The sequence below is a fragment of the Perognathus longimembris genome, chromosome 12, assembly GCF_023159225.1.
Source record: "Perognathus longimembris pacificus isolate PPM17 chromosome 12, ASM2315922v1, whole genome shotgun sequence".
Classification (NCBI taxonomy): domain Eukaryota; kingdom Metazoa; phylum Chordata; class Mammalia; order Rodentia; family Heteromyidae; genus Perognathus; species Perognathus longimembris.
In genome coordinates, this window is record NC_063172.1 from 5,292,858 (window position 1) to 5,310,691 (window position 17,834).

Below are 17,834 nucleotides of genomic sequence, written 5' to 3' on the forward strand. Positions count from 1 at the left end.
AATATTGAAACATATACTTCATCAAAATAAGTAGCAGTTGTGCAAGGAGCTGAAAACCACATGATTTTTATTTTATTCACTTTTTTGGTGTTAGTCCTTGGGCTTGAACTCAGGGTCTGGATGTTGTCCCTGAGCTTTTTTTGCTCAAGGCTAGCACTCTACCACTTGAGCTATAGCTCCACTTGTATCTTTTCAGTGGTTAACTGGAGATAAGAGTTTCACAGACCTTCTGCCCAGAGCTGGCTTCAAACTGTGATCCTCAGACCTCAGCCTCCTGAGTAGTGAGTACAGGTAGGAGCCTCCAGCCCCCAACTTGAAACCACATGATCTTTCATTCTGGAAATAATGGCCTCCGATAATAAATTTTAAATGGATGTAAATGAAGAACAACCTATGTTGTTTAAATATATTCAAACGAGTTCTACAGAAATAAAACTATTATCATCTCCTGGAATGTGTTTCAAAGACTTTTTTTTCAAGTGCGAGGGATTAAACCTAGGGCTTTATGAATTCTATGTAAATGCTGCACCACTAAACTAAGCCCATAGCCTCAAAGACATCTTTAAAATTTATATTTCTGAAGTCAAAGGAACCATAAGCCCTTTTCAGAGATATTGATGCTCTGAAATTCTTATTTAGTGAAAACGATACTTTTATTTTTGGTAATAAATACCATAGTAGTGCTATGGGGGTTTTGTTTTTGTTCTTAGACCCTAACCACATCACCTTCTTCCTAATGCTTCTCCATTTCCAATGACCAATGTAAGGATCTGAATTGCAAGGGACTGAATTGCAAGGGACACAAACACTACTCAAATCAATGGTGACTTGCTTTAGGAAAACTTAGCAAGTCTCTATGTTCAATCTGGTAAATATTTACTAAGTGGCCAGAAACTGGGTTAGTAGAGATTAAAATAATGAGATGTTAGTGATCTGAAAAGTAGACAAATATTAATGGTCATACTGTAGTTAAATGATGAATTATAATACATATAAATCACTGTGTGTGTACAAAATGAAAAGCCAAACTAAATTCACTGCATTTTCCACAGGTGACAGTTTCCTGAAACTTGGTTTTGACAGTACTGACTCATTAGTTAAAGACTTATTAAAAACTTACTATGATGCAGACATTATACTAGCTGCTGGAAATAAAAGGGTAAATGGGGATGGAGAAAAGCCCCCCCCCCAATGAATTTAGAATTTATTGTTGTGATTATTCCACTAAAATGGAGTATTTTAGTAAATGTGAAGGAGACTTTTGATATATGAATGAATAATCACTTCTTTGGGTTATAAGACACTGGTCTTTAATTGTTATCTTATAGTACACCCATCCTATTTAAACAAAACAAAGAAACATTTATTAAAAGAACTTTCTTTTTTCTCATTCCCATGCTCAAGGCTAAAGACTATGTGAATTAACACTCAGGATTTCAAAAGTTGAAACCATTGGCTAATGTCTGGAAAGAGGCTAGTGAATGTCAAGCTGTAATGGAGTAGTTAGGAGGAGAAACTTAATTGGAGCTGGGTCAGGAGAGGAAGAACATCAGCATGTTGCTGATGCAAGCAAGTCACTGTGAGGACAGAGAGGCTGCATCTACACCTCACACCAGCCACCTCCGGTGTTGGTGATGGGCTGTGTAAAGTCCCTAAGGATTTCACGGTAGCCATGCTAAAAGGTCTTCTTTCCTTCCTTGGGGAAGGATTCACCCATGACAATATTTTTGGACTAATGTACCCACTCTTCCACCTAAAGCATACCTGGAAAGCACCCCATCATTTAAATTATGCAATAATTTATATGTTATTTATAAGCTAATACAAATTGCTAGTGCTACCTTCAACACACATTAAAACAATGATGGCAAATATGGCTATCACTGTTTGAAGAAGAGGCAGAAAGAGCACTGGTGCTTTGTGAAAACCCCAGGTATGATGACAACAGTGCCTGGGATATGCCCAGGTGTTGTATGGAATGCAAGCAGTGAGGGTGAACCCTTCAGAGTCCTCACATCCTTTCTCCTCAAAGAAGCCAAGGCCACACCATCCATGGTAATGGATGGGAATGGGAGCAAATAGCCTCAGCAGAATACCTGGCAATTCAACTGTGTCAGTGCCTTTCCCATCATCTCTTCTTCTTCTTCTTCTTTTTTTTTTTAAAGAGATACAAGTGCCAACCCAAAAAACAAAAACAAAAATAAAAAACCTTCACTGGCCCTTGTTTGTTTGTTTTTTATCTCGCCTGGAAAAGAGTTTCTAGTTTAGTCCTTGAATTTCTTTCTAGCCTGATTATGGGCCATCAGATGAGACAGAAAACACATGTCTGGTCCATACAACAGCAAGTCAAGAGACCACTTAACTGGAAAAATAAATACATGTGAAAAAGGCAGTAACCCTTTTTGAAATATGTGGATTGTGAGGCCAAAGGTATATCTAAGTCATTCCAAATACATGGTCCAATGAGGCCCAAGACCCAAGTTTTCCACATCTGCTGCCTTGCAACTAACTACCAACATGTCATCCATCTATATCTACATTAAATCTAAGAAGACTAGATGAGCCAAGGCAGAAATAGGCTGACACTGATTCCACATAAAAGGAAATAGTCCAAACAGTTCCTACTCCCTTCAAAAGACTCAAGATTTATGGAAGAATTCCAGATATACTTATTATAGACAGTTTGGTAAGAATAAGAAACAGGAACATATTCAATTATAAGAAAAGAAATAATGCCACATTGTTCCACAACTGAATAAAAATGGAGAATTTGTTAAGAGTGTTGATCCCTATCCTCCCACAAATTCACTCTGGGCAGGAAGGAGTCATGTAATATCTATTATAATACTCATCAAGTCAACTCCTCTGAGTTTCTTTAGCAATAGTGGATCTGAGTTTAGTAGAAGAAATAGGAAATAATGAGGCAAAATGTGAGATTATTCTATGATGAACACAAGTCTTGAAGCATAAGAGGTGACAGAATGTAATGAAATCACAGTGAAGTTCACGAGAACAAGACAGATTGTTCATAGACAAAACTAAAGAGGTTGTTGGGGGCCCGGGGGTTTCCTTCAAGATTGTACAAACTGTGCGTAGGTACCAAGTGCCTAACGAGAGATGGAAATAAAATGTCACTAAAACTGATTGGTTCTTACACTTTTTCTATGTCACTACGTCTCTCCCACTTGCACACATATGCTCATATGCTCTCATTTTAATAAATGAATCATGTGTCCATTGCATACTTTATCATAAACTAGGAAGTTATACTAAAAGTCCCAAGAGATTAGTATCTGTACAGAATTCCTTACCTGGGCAGAAGGGGTGGCTTACTCCTGTAATTCATGTAAGTTACTAGGGAGGCTGAGATTTGTCAGCCTGGGTAAAAATGTCTGTGAGAGTCCAATAAAAACCCAGGCATGACAGTAGATGCCCTATTATCCCAGGTACATTAAAGTATAAACATGAGGATCACAGACAAGGCTGGCCTAGGTATTGAGACTCTATTAAAATATAAAACAAAATAACTAAAGTACAAAGGGCAGCAAGGTCGAGGAGTTGCTCAAGTAGTAGGTGTAAGTGTTTAGCAATGGCAAGCGCCAGTACTACACTGAGCACCCCAATTCCTACCCTGTTTCCCTTCTTTTCATGGTCATGTTTCTTTCTGCTAAGTTCTATTAACTACATCAAAGAATTAATGATTGATAAATGATTTGCATCAATTGTAAAACAGGGACTTTTGTTTCCTTAGTGAAATAGATTTTCACTAAAAGTTTATAAATGTTAAAAGTAAACTTTTAAGAGCAAAATAACCCTTGCATATTTGGGAAATCATTTTTTGAATGACTAAATTACTCAGAGACAACCTAAAGAGGCATATGAAGAATGTTCCAATAAAATCATAGAACTTGATAACATATCCCCGTGACCACAGTCTTGTTAATTCTCTACCACTGAAACACTTCTTCTATACCTTAGCTTCAAGGTATTTGATGGAAAATGTGATGTTGTTTTCATACCTCTAATACCAAGCATTAATTTAGCATTCAATAGGTATTTGCTACACTAAGAACAGAGGTAGAAGAGAGGCAGAGTAGCACTGAATCAGTAGCAATGATTAACAAAGATAGTGTGGCACCAGCACTTACATATTCTCCGTAGGTCTCTTGTGTTGGGGGAGGCGGTGGAGCTCTATACCCACTTGGAGGCACTCCTCTTGACCTGGGAGTAAGGAGTCCTCTTCCACGGCTCACTGGCCCTCGGGTGGAAAGAACTCCCCGGGGAGCTGGCGTCCCTCGTGGTACACCAACCCCGACTGGCCGGGCAGTAACTCCTCTTCCTCTGCAAGCAAAGTCACAGTATTTATCCTATTTTCTGACCTCCAATCTTCCCATACATTTATACCAGTGATAAACTGATGTCCCACGTCTGCATCGGAACCATAGCAAATAAGAAACAGGCATCTACTCACCCCTCCCTGCAATTTAAGGTATTTAGGTAGTCTAGCCCAATATAGTCACAACAAGGCCAAATTTATGACCCAGGGACAGAATAGGAAACAAAATTATCTAAAGAGCACATACATTTAAGACTTCTTTAAGACACTATGCCACAGTCATATTCAAATGTGACCCTGACACTAGGAGAATATCTTGTTCATTTACAGACAAAGAAATGAGGCTAGGCTAAGAGAGACTTTTTTAAAAATGCCTGGAAACACACAGAGAGCATAGGCAAGGGCCCAATACATGCTACAGTTCCAGAATAAAAACACATGGCAAGACAAGTGCATGTAAGACAGGAATTAGAGAGACCATCCTAAAGAGTCCAAAATTGTTTAATTGAAGTTTCTACAGCCACAGAAAAATGTGGGGCAGAAAATCCAGTGGAGGAAAACAAATGAAAACGTGACTGGAAACCATTCTACATCAGGGTTGCTTCCCTAATGCCTTCTTACTGTAGTCGTCTAGACCATATAAGGATCAGTAAGGTACTGAACAGACAGGCTGTAGGTAAAACAAACTTCAAACTGCCTCAGCTTAGATGGCTGCTTCGATGAACTGATCAGAAATGGCTGCTTGGTAAGAAGTCTGCCTGGGTCAAGACACTCTAGAGAAAAGGTTGAGGGGCTAAAAGACAGAGACTCTGAAGACAAGAGACCAAGTCTTCTAAGGGAAAGGAATAACAAATTAGCACAAAAAACTTTGGGAAAAAGTGAGCCTAGCCTGCTTTACAGAGTAAGAAAAGTAGAAAACACAAATCTAGGGCCAAGATATTCTGTAACCAAACAAAGGAAACAGTGATTGTGAAGGGGGTACACAGTGTATTGACAGACATGACTGTAGGAAATGCTCAGAATCTCAAATAAATGTGTGCTGGCCACAAGAATGTAGATATAGATCTTTAAGTCTAGTATTTAACTGGTGAAAGTAAAACTCAGGATGTGAATATGAATGTAAACTTAAAATAATCTCATGAGAGATGTCCACCATCAAGACAGTGATGCAGCTTTAAATGACAAGCAATGTAGGCACTGAAGACATTTTACAAAAGGACAGAACAAATTTGGGGACTTAAAAATGGGTTTTAAGCTTAATATTTTGTGGCAGATCCTGGTAAAACACACAAGCTCTTACAATAAAGATAAAGCTAAATGAGATTGTGAACTAGTCTGAATACTACCAGGACATCAACAGTATGGAGCAAACATACCATCAATGACATGTATCCTTTCAAAGGGAGCCAAAATGAGATCATAGACACAAGAGAAAAGGCAGGAATGAAGAAGGGAGGAGGGAGGAGAGTGATGAGGCCACAAGCCACAGAACACTGGTCATCACCAGGAACTAAAAGGCGCAAGGAAAGAATTTCTCCCAAGTTCTGGAGAGAACACAGCCCTGTCAACAATTTGCCTTTGGACATATGGTAATGTATGGCCATTTTGCTTCTACTATGCCCGAATAAATTTCTATTATTTCCAAATATCAAGCAGCTATAGAACAGTAATATAGCATATAAGTAATTTCTTATGATTTTAGGTAAACGTAATAGTGGAAGAAAGAGAAATGAAATAGATTGCCATTTTCTGAGAATTTGCATGTAATGTCTCATAAAATCAACAGCAACCCTATAATTAGCTCTTTTTTAAAGATAAACACCACTGTATAATGCCCAATCCAGTGTTTGCATTTTAAACCAACTCTTTACTTTCTTTAAATAATCCTGGAGACATAGAAAAATACTATCTTACATGGCATCCGAAGCCTACACTGAAAAAATCCATATAATCACCAGAGTAACTAAATTTCTGTGTTATAGCTGAGCATTATGGTGCACACCAGTAATCCCACACCAGAGGGGACAGAGGCAGGAGGAAGGCCACAGCTCAAGGCCAGCCCAGGCTATATAAAAGGACATTCTGTTGAAAGAAACAGACAAAAAAAGGGTATGCCCTTCCTCTACTGACTCGTTCTGGAATACAGATTAAAAAATGAAAACTAATTCCTGAATACATTTGAGACAGTCACATTAGATTTCTTATTCTTTACAATTCTTTTCTGTTAAAAGCAATCAGTAACCAAAGACAAAAATAAAAATTGTGTACTTGCGGATCAGCTCAGTAATTTCCATATTGGTGCATTTGTAATGAATAAAATGGTATGGGTATTCAGAAACTACTTGGTGGCTGACCCTGTACTTATTAGTATCGGTGGCCTGATGCAGCTGACCCACCCAGTGGGAAAACTAGGGGATCCACTCCTTAATGTGTAATTCAGAACATTTTATTTACATAAGAACAAGTCTCATTTTAAAGAATTAGTGTTAAGAGTAAATAATAATGACCCCCAAAGCTATGAGCTAGTAAATAGAACAGGTTAATTAGTAAGCTTAGATTTAAATATCTTACTCCAAAGTCAATGCCCTCAGAGTGACATTATAATGTCTGCACACAGGCTTTGTATAGGTATACTGATAGGTCAAGCTCTGGTTACTAAGATGATCTGTAGTACACCCTATATGAACTATAAAACTATTGCTTTGGCACAGTCACCTAAAAAACAGTGTATCAATTAAACCTACCTGGTTACGGCTGGGGTGGCAACACCTCTTGTACGTAGGGCAGGCTTCCCTCGCACCACTGGAACATCTGCATTCTCGGAACCACCATTCAGATATGTTAACTCCTGAAGCTGAGCTTGCCGGATCTCGTCATTGTAGTCCTACACAGGAAAGAGAAAGCAGAGTTTGCTTCCTATTCAAAATATGAAAGTAAGCTGGACACTGGTGGATCATACTGAAATCTAGCTATTCAGAAGGCTAAGATCTGAGGATCATGGTTCAAAGCCAGCTCAGGCAGGGAAGTAAGTGAGACTCTTATCTCCAAATAGCCACCTAAAGTCCAAAGGATAAGTGTGGCTCAAGAGGAACAGTGCTAACTTTGAGTCAATAAGACTCAGTGAGATCATCCAGGTCCTGAGTTCAAACCCCAGGAATGGTACACGTACGTACATACATGTACACACACACACACGTATTTAGAAAAAGTATGATTTAATGAAATAGATGGTTACAAGTGAGTTGATTAAGATGAAAATAAACAAAATTTTGTAATAAGGGGAAAAATACTTTTTCCACCAAAAAAAAATTTTTTTCCCCAAGCTATAATGTTCTCTAGCCAGTTACTACTCCTTTCATAGGCAACTTTCAAGATGAAATATTTATAATATGATTAAAATTCCATGTAAGTGCTATGTGGGCATTATTATTTGCAATTCAATTCAACTAGTTTGTATGAACAAGTAAGGTGTGTGTCAGGTCAGAAAATGAAAGAGAAGTCACAGGAACTCAACACTGTATTCGTATTCTGCCAAACAGTTAAGAACCAATTCCAAAGGATTTCCTGACAATAAAAAAACACACTGATTTCATTAATAGCTTGGAGCAGAGTAGACCTTCAGTCCATTTCATTAGGATGAAACATGAATGAAAATGAGTCTCAATACCAGTAAAGCCAAGGGGCACCATTTCCCCATATAGCTCAGAAAAAGAAGAGAAAGAAATAACCACAGTTTAAAGCAAAGAAGGATTTTTAAATAAAAGGAATGTAAGCATTTTGGGGAGTAGACAGAAGATTCATAAAAATTTCCTATTTATAATTCTAGTTCTAGTTCTATAATTCTAATTCTAGTTCTATAATTTCCTATTTATAATTCTATTTATAATGTTAGAAGAGTATTACTGATACAACCATTACAGTAGTATTATTAAAAAATTCCAAATCATGCATGATGGCTTATTGACTTATTTTTGCTCTCCTTCCAAAAAACAAATCTATTCTAACATCCAACACTTTCATCAATTATGAAGAAGAAAAGGGATTGTACCTCTAACGAAACAGATATATGAAAGTAAAATTAAAGTCTATTTGAATGTATGTCACTGAAAATGGAAAAAAATAGTTTTTAATGAAATCATTAAAAGGAACTAATTGAAGTTCAATGGTATGTCTGATGGGAATTCCTTCTTCAGAGATGCTTGCCAAAATATGCCAATATTTATGTTAAAGGTTAATTCTAGAATCACTAATGGCATTGTAATCTTAATATAAAAACCCAAACTCCAGATTTGAGTACTGATTAAATAAATCCTAGAATCTATATACAGTATTATGCAGATATTTAAAAAGGGACAAAAAAGGGACATTAAATTTTATATATATACACATACACATACATATACATATGCACATACACATTGACATAAGTCCAATATAACATAAATTCAATAAGAATCAAGGTAGTGAGAGGACATGGTACTTTTGGGTCAGTGAGGAGTTCATCAAGGCCTACTTAATGAAGCAATCATTTTCAGAGATTGGAATGTAACTGACAGTGCACAACAAGCTGAAGATAATAAAACTACTGATGAAAAATGGACAAATAGCAGTTAAGAAAAGCAGTAATCTGAGGAAATTTTGCCTGAGAAGGGTTACTACCCTTCTCCTTTGACTAGTTGGTACACGAATTCATTCCTCCAGGAGGAGAAAGTCAGGAAAACCCATAGTTTTGCTTTGGGAAGAAACTCACTTAATTTGGACTAAAGAGGAAAAACATCTATGCTCAGAAGTTTTGTCAATAACATTAGTAATTGCGGTGGCAAATGAAAACTGATGACCAGCAAAATAGCAAGGTTAGTATTGTTCTCTTTGATGAAGCACGTAACAGATCAGCTTACTGTACAGAAGGACAGTCACAAAATGAGAGCCATGAAGGTCCCTGAGACCCTCTCAGACATCCTTGTGTAACACTGAGTCTGTGCCCACGCAAGGATTCTCAGAAGAAAGTAAAAACCAGGGTGGACAAGAAAATGGACCACCTTGGCTGCATTTCTCAATTTACCTAGCTCCATCAGCAGAGGCAGGAAATTTTGGTATAGACAGCACATTCTTGGAAGGACATGGTTAAAATCAGAAGCAAATGTGAAAGTTATGGAAAAAGAGGAAGAAAGAAGCTAACTCCTGGAAAGGGCACAGATTATTAGACCTGCAAAAGAAGATATGGAAAAAATAATGGTCAATAACTCCAATGAAAAATTTCCTAGAGAGGGAAGATCTGGATTGGCAGCAGATTTGAAGTGGCCAAAGAACAAGTTAAGTTGAAGAAAGGTCAATTAAAATGACCCACTCTGAGGAGCACAGGAAAACAGATGAAGAAAATAAGTCTGAAACTGTAGAACACCAGAGGTATACCAACATAAAAAGAATAATACTGAAAAATTCAAATAATGACTAAAAAGTTGCCACATTACTAAAAATCACTACCAAACTCATTACACTGTCCCAAAAGTGGACAGTGACTTAACAAAAAAGAACGAAAGACCACTCTCTGATGAATAGAGGCAAATTTTATTAATAAAATTTTTCCTAAGTGAATTCATCAACTAAAAAAAGAAATTATATTCTGTCATTAAGTTAGTCTAATCCCAGAGTTGCAAGGTTGGCTCAGTATATATAAATCAATAAATGTTATAATGCCATTAAAGAGAATCAAGGACATGAACTACATGATTTCAGTGGATACAGAAAATGCCTAACAACTTTTGTTTTTAAACAGACTCAGGAGACGTTATGAACAGAAGAAACCATATTGTAACATAATAAAGGCTACATATTACAAACCTACAGCCAACATCATACTAAATTCGGAAAAACTGACCCCACTTCCTGTTAATAAGGAACAAGACAAGGATTTCCACTCTCTATTCTCATTCTTAGACAGAGCACTAAGACAAAACAAAGGTATAAAAGGGATCCTACAGAGTAGGAAAGACGCTAGAACTTACAGGCACAGGAAAGAACTTCCTGAATAGAGTCCCAGGGGCACAACAGATAGGGGAGAGACTTGACAAATGGGACTACTACAAAATAAAAAGTTTCTGCACAGCTAAAGACATAACCACCAAACTAGAAAAACAGCCAACCATATGGGAAAGGATCTTTACGCACAGCAACAGACAAAGGCCTAATATCCGCCATCTACAGAGAACTCAAAAAACTAAGCTCCTCCAAGCCCAGCAAACCAATTAGGAAATGGGCAAAGGTGTTAAAGAGAGACTTCACAAGAGAAGATATAAAAATGGAAAAGAAACATATGAGGAAATGTTCAACAGTAAAGGAAATGCAAATAAAAACAACCCTGAGATACCACCTCACTCCAGTTAGAATGGCCTATACTCTCAACTCAGGCAACAACAAATGCTGGAGGGGGTGCGGGGAAAGGGGAACCCTTCTCCATTGTTGGTGGGAGTGCAAATTAGTACAACCACTTTGGAGAACAATATGGAGGTTCCTCAAAAAGCTCAATATAGACCTACCCTATGACCCAGCCACAGGATCCAGGATACCACAAAGATACCTGCACATCCATGTTTATTGCTGCACAATTCACAATAGCCAAAATATGGAAACAACCCAGATGCCCCTCCACAGATGAATGGATCCAAAAAATATGGTACCTATACACAATGGAATACTACCTAGCGATTAGAAATGGTGAAATATTGGTATTCGCAGGGAAATGGTCAGAACTTGAACAAATAATGTTGAGCAAGACAAGCCTAGAACACAGAAAACAAAGGGGCATGATGTCCTTGATATATGACTGTTAAGGTTGGGGGGAAAGGGAGACAGTAGAGACCAGGTCTGCGAAACCAAAAACTTCCTGTCAAATGGTATTTCCCACAGGTTTGGGTCAGCGACTCTACATTATGTAACTAAAACCAAACAACTACTCAACATATAAAGGTCAAAATAGACCTCTCAGTGGATCACAATAGCTCAAAAGCTATGTAGGTACGTTCATATAAGACTATCGTTGACATATTGTCTACTGTCAACATTACATTTAAAACCCTAGGCGAATTTCTTTTGGCGTAGGCCACGCGGCTACTGTATATATTTTTGGTACACTGTGTATTGTATATATGTCTACCTGACCTAGGGAAGGGAAAGAAAAACAAGGTGTAAGATATCACAAGAAATGTACATGGGGCTGGGGATATAGCCTAGTGGCAAGAGTGCCTGCCTCGGATACACGAGGCTCTAGGTTCGATTCCCCAGCACCACATATACAGAAAACGGCCAGAAGCGGCGCTGTGGCTCAAGTGGCAGAGTGCTAGCCTTGAGCGGGAAGACGCCAGGGACGGTGCTCGGGCCCTGAGTCCAAGGCCCAGGACTGGCCAAAAAAAAAAAAAAAAAGAAATGTACACACTGCCCTATTATGTAACTGTACCCATTTTGCACAACACCTTGTCAAAAAAATTTTTAATTAATAAATAATTTTTTTAAAAGGGATCCTAACTCAGAAGCATGAAACCAATCTATTCCTTTAGTAGTAGCCATTTTTATAATATTCAGCTGTGAATCCACTGAGTCCAGGGCTTTTCTTTTATTGCTATTTTGATTTTATTGTGTTGGAGGTATCACAGTAAATGACTTCAAAATATGTATGTACATTATGTAGTATGTATGTATGTAGGTTTGTATACCATTTGCAGGGAAATGAATGGACCTGGAAAAGAGTAAGTTGAATGAAATAAGTAGGCTCTAAGACAAAAAGGATGTATGTTTTCTCTTCTATGTAGAAGTTAGATCTAAAATAAAGTCATATATGGAAACAGGGCCATATGAATATGTACACAAACTGACTGAAGTATGGTATAAGCAGGAGTGGATTCCCAGATAGCTTAACAATATGAATATCAGGAAGCTGAAACATGTCTTGACTGAAGCGAATTAAGTTTAAGTGGACAGGGAGCATATGAATGAAGAGGGAAATGGTGGGTGGGAAAATCGAATCATGATACTGAATGTACTTCTGTGAAAATTAATCTAAGACATTTGAGGGGACAGATTTAGTTGGGATAAACTGGGGTGGGGGGAGAATGATCGAAGATTGACACTGATCAAGCTGCACTGTATTCTTGAATAGGAATACTGAATATAAATTTAGCAATATTATTTTAATCTATCTCACATTCCATCACTTCATGTATAAAGAAAAGATAATAATGGATAATTCACAATGACATTATGAAGTCTCTAAGAAGCAAATATCAACTTTTGTAACACACCAAGTAATGGTTACTAATAAGTACTATTAAGAATTAATACAATGAAATGGCTCTAAAACACAAGTTAACTATGAATAAAAACTATTACTCACAGGGATGAGGAACTTCTTGATTTCTTCCAAAGCATGTCCCATTCGGGTATAAGCCTCTGCTGGCGGAGCAAACACTTCAATGAGAACATGGAGGTCATCATTGAGGTGTAAGTACTTTGCTTCCCCACTTTTCCTCAACTCTTCTTCCTGAAAAGGAAAAATCACATTTTAAAATATTGCAGAGATAGAAAAATTACCTAAAACCTTTTTGAATGTGGTGGTCAGAGACTCAACAGCAAACATTACCCTAAAAACTGTTTCAATACAAATCTGATCTTACTCCTGCTGGACTAAGTCTCCGTCTACTCTGCTACTGGCCTGGCCCGGGAGCCAGCCATCATCTGGCCTTGCCGGCATGACCTCCTTCTTCTGCCTGCCTCTGCTTCCCTTGCTCTAATAACCCACTGGCTGCACAGGCTTCCTCTGTTTCCTATCCTGGCCACGCACCAACCTAGGTTCTATACTGGCAGTGCTGTAAGCCTGCGAAACAGATACACAGAATTTATCACTCTCTAAATTAATTGCTGTAACTTGACTCACAATTCTCTATTTTCCCTCACTGAGATCTCACTGCTAAGGAATAAATGTCATGCCTATATCTGAGCACTGAAATGGCAACATGAGGTAGGATTTAAAGACTTTTCAGGATGACAATGCCCAAGAAGAAATGCACTCTATCTCACTTATATAACCATGTATGCATCATCTTTTTAATAATAAAAGAAAGGTGCTACAAAAGGAAATTGCAATATCCAAATACTAAAACCTCAGAACCATCCACATCAGCAGAAGGCTTTCCAGCACTGTGTGAACTGCGGACAGTCCCATGAAAAAAGATGACAAGTGACATGTTTTGCTTCTATTGTGTTACCTCCCGGCCCATACAGATCCCTGCTTGCTCTCTGGAGTCAGAGACCAAGCGAACAGAAGGTAAACCAAGAAGAGTGGCAGTACGTACACAGTATCTGTCACATCCCCTAGCATGGGATACTCCTTCCTAGTCTCCCTAACAAGGATTTAGAACCTTTTTCTAGACTGAGTGTGCACTAAAGAAGAAATACCCAAACAATTGATTCTGATCTAACATTGCTCCACTCAGAGTTACTGATTGATGTGGAGCTTGTGAAGATGGGAGATGTAGAACTCTGATCTGAGCTATGACAGTGAACCAAGAAGACTGAAAGCATATGGTGTGCATTATTCATCCCTCTGCAGGGTATCCTGATGGAAATAAAAAAAGATCATTCAACTGCAGAACCACCTTGAGCCACAAATGAGAGGATTACTCCATAAATAAGTGGTCTGGAAAGAGGCTCCAGTGCATAAAAACCGGATGCCTCACACATGGAGAGTGGGTACTCCGTGATCAGGCAGTCATGAGGACCCACCGAGGAAGGTATCTGATATTTCTTTCCTTAACCATCTCATACTGAGTGAGATAGAAGTTACGTATTACTTCAACACAGAGATTCCCTTTTGTTGACGGTGAATGGCTGTCAACTTCTTTTCAGAGTGACCAATACAGCAACACCATAGGATATCACAAGCCCTTGGGACTATGTAACCTGGAAATCTAGATAGCAATCTGATTATATTTAGGATCATTTTTATTCGTTGGATAAGAAGGTACTATTATTTGAATAGACAATCTTTACAAATCCTTTCCATTTATAAAATGATGGTTGGACACCCTGATCACTATTCCTGCATCACACAAAAGCAACCCCCGCCCCTTGAAAACTAAAACACTGCTTTAGACTAAGGAACTTGATTAACTACAATCAAGTACAAAATAAGTACATAATTGACCCCTGTCTGTGTTCTCAGAACACGTATTCCATTACTAGATAGTTATATTAAAGATTGAGTTAGAATACTAACAAGCGTTAGGTTCCACAAAATATACACATGTAATTTCTGGCTCACTGATCCACGTAGGTTTCCATTTCCTTCTATTCCCAAGATAAAAGAATCAAAGACTTTAAATAACATGCTCAGTAAATAATCAACAAAACTTGGCCGTGGCAAGGATTCAATTTCAAATATGTACTAAAAAATCATGTTGAGTTTCTCACCAGTTGATGGATCTGGGAATCTACATTTTTAAACTCGTCTCCACAAGAGCCCTGATACATGCCATGATTCCCAGAGCAATAGTGGAAAACATATATAGGTGAACGTCAAAAAGCCATAGCTTCATTTGATCAATTTCTACCCCAATAAATGAATGAATTCCTATTTATCCAAGATAGTAACTCAAGTTCTCAGAACCTCAATTTTCCTAATGTAAATTAGAAAAGTGTCATCATCTACTATTTTTCACCAAGAATAACTGAAATAACGTAATGCCTATAAAATGTTCCACACTGTGCCAAATTCTCAGTGAGTGTTCTTTAATAAACATACAAACTACACAATTTACGTAGACGGATTTTTGTACAATGAGGCTAGTTTTCATTCTAAAAAGTTTATATCTAAGACACTTTAACATTTCAGGGTAAGAGATCACTGAGAGTAGTAGATTTGATCTCAGTAATACAAATAAGAGAACAAGTGACAGTAAGAAACAGTGTAAATTCCAAATATTCTGGTATGTAAGTTTTTCTTCCAAAAATTTAAGAAAGTGGCCAATAAAAATAACTTAGTATTGTTTAACTTGTCAATAAACTAGGATGTAATCCAAGGTGAATACATTTTAGGGGCTGAGAATGTAGCTAAGTGGTAGAGTGCTTGCCTAGCACGCATGAAGCCCTGGGTTCGATTCCTAAGAGCCACATAAACAGAAAAGGCCGAAGTGGAGCTGTGGCTCAAGATGTAGAGTGCTACCCATGAGTAAAAAGAAGCCAAGGACAGTGCTCAAACCTGAGTCCCAAGCCCCAGGACTGGCAAAAACAAACAAACGAGAAAAACAAGAGAATACGTTTTAGGATACTAAGCAATTATTCAAACATTGTATACACCGTATTAAAGAGAAAGAAGAATATACAGTATGAGCTCAAGCCTAGTTCTATCCCAGTTAGCAGCAGGGCTGGGTCCTGGGGAAGCCGCTACTTTATTATTTACTCTGTGAGTTTCCCAGCATACTTACTCTCACCCAGCCACATCAGCAAAGGGCTCTGTCATACACACTGCTGTGGTTGACCAAAACACTGTGACACAGCACATGGCTGCCTAGGAAACGTGCTCAGAAAAAAGACTCAAAAGAGGTAACTAAAAATGCAAAGCAGATGATGCAACTGCATGGAATATTTACTTATCTCTGTAATCATTTTAATCCTATAATACAACCAACCTGCAGGGTGATGTATTACTTCTAGAAGAAAAAAATATGAACATTAATATTTTATGTGTATACGCTCACACAGACAGCTGGTGGTTTACGATAGTACATATGTTGAAGTTGGCCAGAGTGATTCAATTTTCTCAATGCATATATAAAACTTATCACCATATATGATATTTTTGTATTATCCAATTAGCTTTTACAAACTGAATGTTAACAAACTGAATGACATAAAAAGCACATAAAATTACCTGACCAAAAGGGAAACGATTGTCTTCAATCAATATTACCTTTGCCTTGTCTCTCATGGAACCTTTTCCAAGGATGGACATTTTGGTCAGGGTTTCTTCTTGTAAACGCTTCAGAGAATTGCCACGTGGACCCAGGAGTTTTCCGACAAAGTTGAACTAAAAAAAAAAAGAACAACAAGCCATTAAACCAAATTTGTAATTCATATCTTAAATTGGAGGTTGATACATTTCAGTAATAACAAAATAGTTAACTTCCTCCTATTATATTTTACATAACCCATAAAATATGGTAAAAGTATAAAATATTTACATAAATTATGAATATAAAAGATATATTTAATGCAGATCATTTCAGCAGTTATTTATTTCATAACTTGTGAATGAGGTTAATTTCTAAAATTTCCTAATTTCCTGACTTACTAATGTAATTATGAACAATAAACAGGATCAGAGTGTAGATGAAGAGAAATAATGGAGATACACTGTAATCTGCACTAGACTGGTCATTAGGGAATTCCAAGCACATAGAATGAGCTATTCAACCAGTGAGTAGACTGACCATGATTTTTCACATATGTGGACGATATAAATTATAAATATGATGAAACATAGAAGGGCCATATGCATATATATATAAACTGATTAAAATATAGTTTATAAAAGTGAGGATTCTAATAGTGCATTTCCTTTGAACAATTAACTTACAGTCTAACAAATGCATACAACCAGAGGGTAAGAGGTCACAGGGAGAGGGGAACCTCAATGGAGAGAGGAAGTATGGGTGAGACAAAAGTAAGTAAATATACATGGGTGATTTTTTAAAGAAATTGAAGAACACACAAGAAGGTATTATAGACTAGCAGAATTACTATCTCAAAAACGGGCATACTTCCAAAGACAATCTAAATATTCCATGCAATACCCACCAAAATACAAGTGTCATACTTCCCAGAGCTAGAGAAAATAATCTACAAATTCATATGGAACTGCAAGGAGCTTGAAAAACCAAAGGAATTCTGGGGGGGAAAAAAGCACAGCTGGAGGTATCACAAGTCTTTACTTTAAGAATGGTCACTAAAGGTATCAAAATTCCATACCTAAGAATAGCCATGATCAAGAATATAAACAACAAATGATAGCAAAGATGAAAGTGGGAATGGGCTGCTATTACACTGTTGATAAGAATATAAACTAGTATAACAACTACAGAAGGTAGTCTGGAGATTCCTCAACAATAACAACAACAAAATAAAACCAACTAGCCTATGGTCCAGCAATGTCACTCTTGGGCAGTATTTAAAAAGATTACAAGTGGGCTGGGGATATAGCCTAGTGGCAAGAGTGCCTGCCTCGGATACACGAGGCCCTAGGTTCGATTCCCCAGCACCACATATACAGAAAACGGCCAGAAGCGGCGCTGTGGCTCAAGTGGCAGAGTGCTAGCCTTGAGCGGGAAGAAGCCAGGGACAGTGCTCAGGCCCTGAGTCCAAGGCCCAGGACTGGCAAAAAAAAAAAAAAAAAAAAAAAAAAAAAAAAGATTACAAGTTAAGATACAATGAAGACAATTGCACATCATGT

The 17,834-nt window shown here is 37.7% G+C and overlaps 1 protein-coding gene across 2 annotated transcripts in view; it reads right to left on the reverse strand.

Moving 5' to 3' along the window:
- The window catches only part of Khdrbs3 (KH RNA binding domain containing, signal transduction associated 3), a 116,359-nt gene that overhangs the window by 41,896 nt on the left and 56,629 nt on the right, over positions 1-17,834 (reverse strand). For both annotated transcript variants that reach the window (XM_048358449.1, XM_048358448.1), the window contains 4 exons: positions 16,296-16,412; positions 12,723-12,869; positions 7,081-7,220; positions 4,149-4,341 (listed from right to left, as the gene is read on the reverse strand). In XM_048358449.1, coding sequence (XP_048214406.1) covers positions 4,149-4,341; positions 7,081-7,220; positions 12,723-12,869; positions 16,296-16,412 — 597 coding nt within the window. The remainder of the gene's footprint in view (positions 1-4,148; positions 4,342-7,080; positions 7,221-12,722; positions 12,870-16,295; positions 16,413-17,834) is intronic.